At 44.2% G+C, this 1,734-nt stretch overlaps 1 protein-coding gene across 3 annotated transcripts in view; it reads left to right on the top strand.

The window, feature by feature from the left end:
- The window catches only part of ACTN1 (actinin alpha 1), a 45,795-nt gene that overhangs the window by 12,841 nt on the left and 31,220 nt on the right, over nucleotides 1-1,734 (top strand). For all 3 annotated transcript variants that reach the window (XM_031064453.1, XM_031064448.1, XM_014310911.2), the window contains exons 4-5: nucleotides 6-78; nucleotides 981-1,059. In XM_031064453.1, the coding sequence (XP_030920313.1) occupies nucleotides 6-78; nucleotides 981-1,059 (152 nt within the window). The remainder of the gene's footprint in view (nucleotides 1-5; nucleotides 79-980; nucleotides 1,060-1,734) is intronic.

Here is a 1,734-nt window from a genome sequence, read left to right as displayed (position 1 = left end):
TAAAGAAGGACTTTTGTTATGGTGTCAGAGGAAGACGGCCCCCTACAAAAATGTAAACATCCAGAACTTCCATATCAGGTGAGTTACAGGCAAGAACTTAGCTTTACAATCTGTGTTATTTTCCTATGTCTCTCAGTATGTTCAACAGTATTCCTGGCAGACCTCCCAAGGCAGTGCATGTGCTCATTACACAAGTAACAGTGTGGTCCAGAGAGATGCCTAGGAAGATGAAGGCAGAGGTTCTAAGAGGATCCAAGTACCTCATTCAGGTTACAGTTTCTCCTTTTATAAAGTTCTTCAGGGCATTAAGTTCTCCTAGAGCAGCATTTGTGGCATGGGCTAAGCAAGAGAGCTTTTGCTCTGTGAAAACTCAGAACACTTTAGCAGCCACAAAAAAAGGACTGCCTCCTAACTTTTGTGGTATGGCAGTGGTGGGAAGGAAGAAGAGGTTCTCTTGCTCTGCTTTTCATATTTCCAAGCTGGCAGATGTTCCAGAGAAGATTCTACATAATAGTGTTTTCTCCAGCGCGTCTTGGAGCCTTGTATGAACCATACAAAGTAAAGCACTTCTAAGCTTAACTGCCATCAGTGCAGCTGGCTAGGGACATCTGCCTTTTCCCTAAGGAATGTCCTTGTTCCTTCTTTATGGCTTGCATCTACAACTTTTTTCAACCTTGAGCTCGTGTGCTGCACAGGAAATGCACAGAGGGTTCAGCACAGAGAACTGCCAAAAATGACGTCTCAGCTCAATGGGCAAGTTTTAATTAGAATGGATTTTTGTAGGGGTTGAAAGGAATCTTCATTGTAGTCTCATGCACGTACAAGATATCTCTCATTCCCAGCACTTACAGAAGCACTCTTAGTTGGAAACTAAACCAGAATTAGTTGTCTCACTGCCTTGGTGTCTTCCCTCATGCTCACCACTGTGTGTCTCCATGGCTGAGCAATGTTCATTGTTCTTTCTTGTGTTTCTTTCATAGTTGGAAGGATGGCCTTGGTTTCTGTGCTTTAATTCATAGACACCGTCCAGAGCTCATCGACTACGGCAAGCTACGAAAGGTACAAATCCGTTTGTCTATCAGACCAGAGGCTTGGCACCTTAGAAGTAAAGAAGGAAAAGAATTAGCTTGATAAACATAATTGGAGAACTTCAGCACAAGCTGGCAGTTGCAGGACTGGGGGGGAAGGAAGGAGGGATGAATCAGTACATTCAGGCTTCTTGGTGAAGCGTGAACTTAATGAGCTTCCTGCTTGACTTTCCCTGCTTTCAGACTGCCTTGTATGAGGCACACGTGCCCCAATCCCAGCTGATGAGCAAAAGCTGGCAAACTCAGTAACACCAAATGTGAGAATAGTTCTGTGCTAATGTCACAGGCTAGTGAGTCAAATCAGGCTTAACATTTCTGTGGAGAGCTGGATAGAAACCAGTTATCTGGTGTTCAAAATGCTCATTGAGGGGTTTGTGTGCCCTCACTGGACACTTGTCGCATGCTTCCAGCTTAGCACTGAGTCATCTGCAGTGGTTCTGGGCTTCTTCTAGCATGTAGGTATCAGGTGCGAAAAAGCATTTGTCAGAAAACTCAATTTTACTTAAGTACTTGTTCTGGGAGCATGACACCAAGCTTATCCAAATTTTACTCCCTGTGTGGTTTGGAGACAAGATTGCTGAATGGATGATGGCAATAACTACTTAGTGGTTTATGCTGCTCCCAATGTCTTGACCCAGCAGTGCAA

This window comes from Geospiza fortis, unplaced genomic scaffold, assembly GCF_000277835.1.
Source record: "Geospiza fortis unplaced genomic scaffold, GeoFor_1.0 scaffold54, whole genome shotgun sequence".
NCBI classification, from domain to species: domain Eukaryota; kingdom Metazoa; phylum Chordata; class Aves; order Passeriformes; family Thraupidae; genus Geospiza; species Geospiza fortis.
The sequence above is the reverse complement of the archived record's forward strand: the minus strand, read 5'-3'. Positions and strand labels throughout refer to the sequence as shown.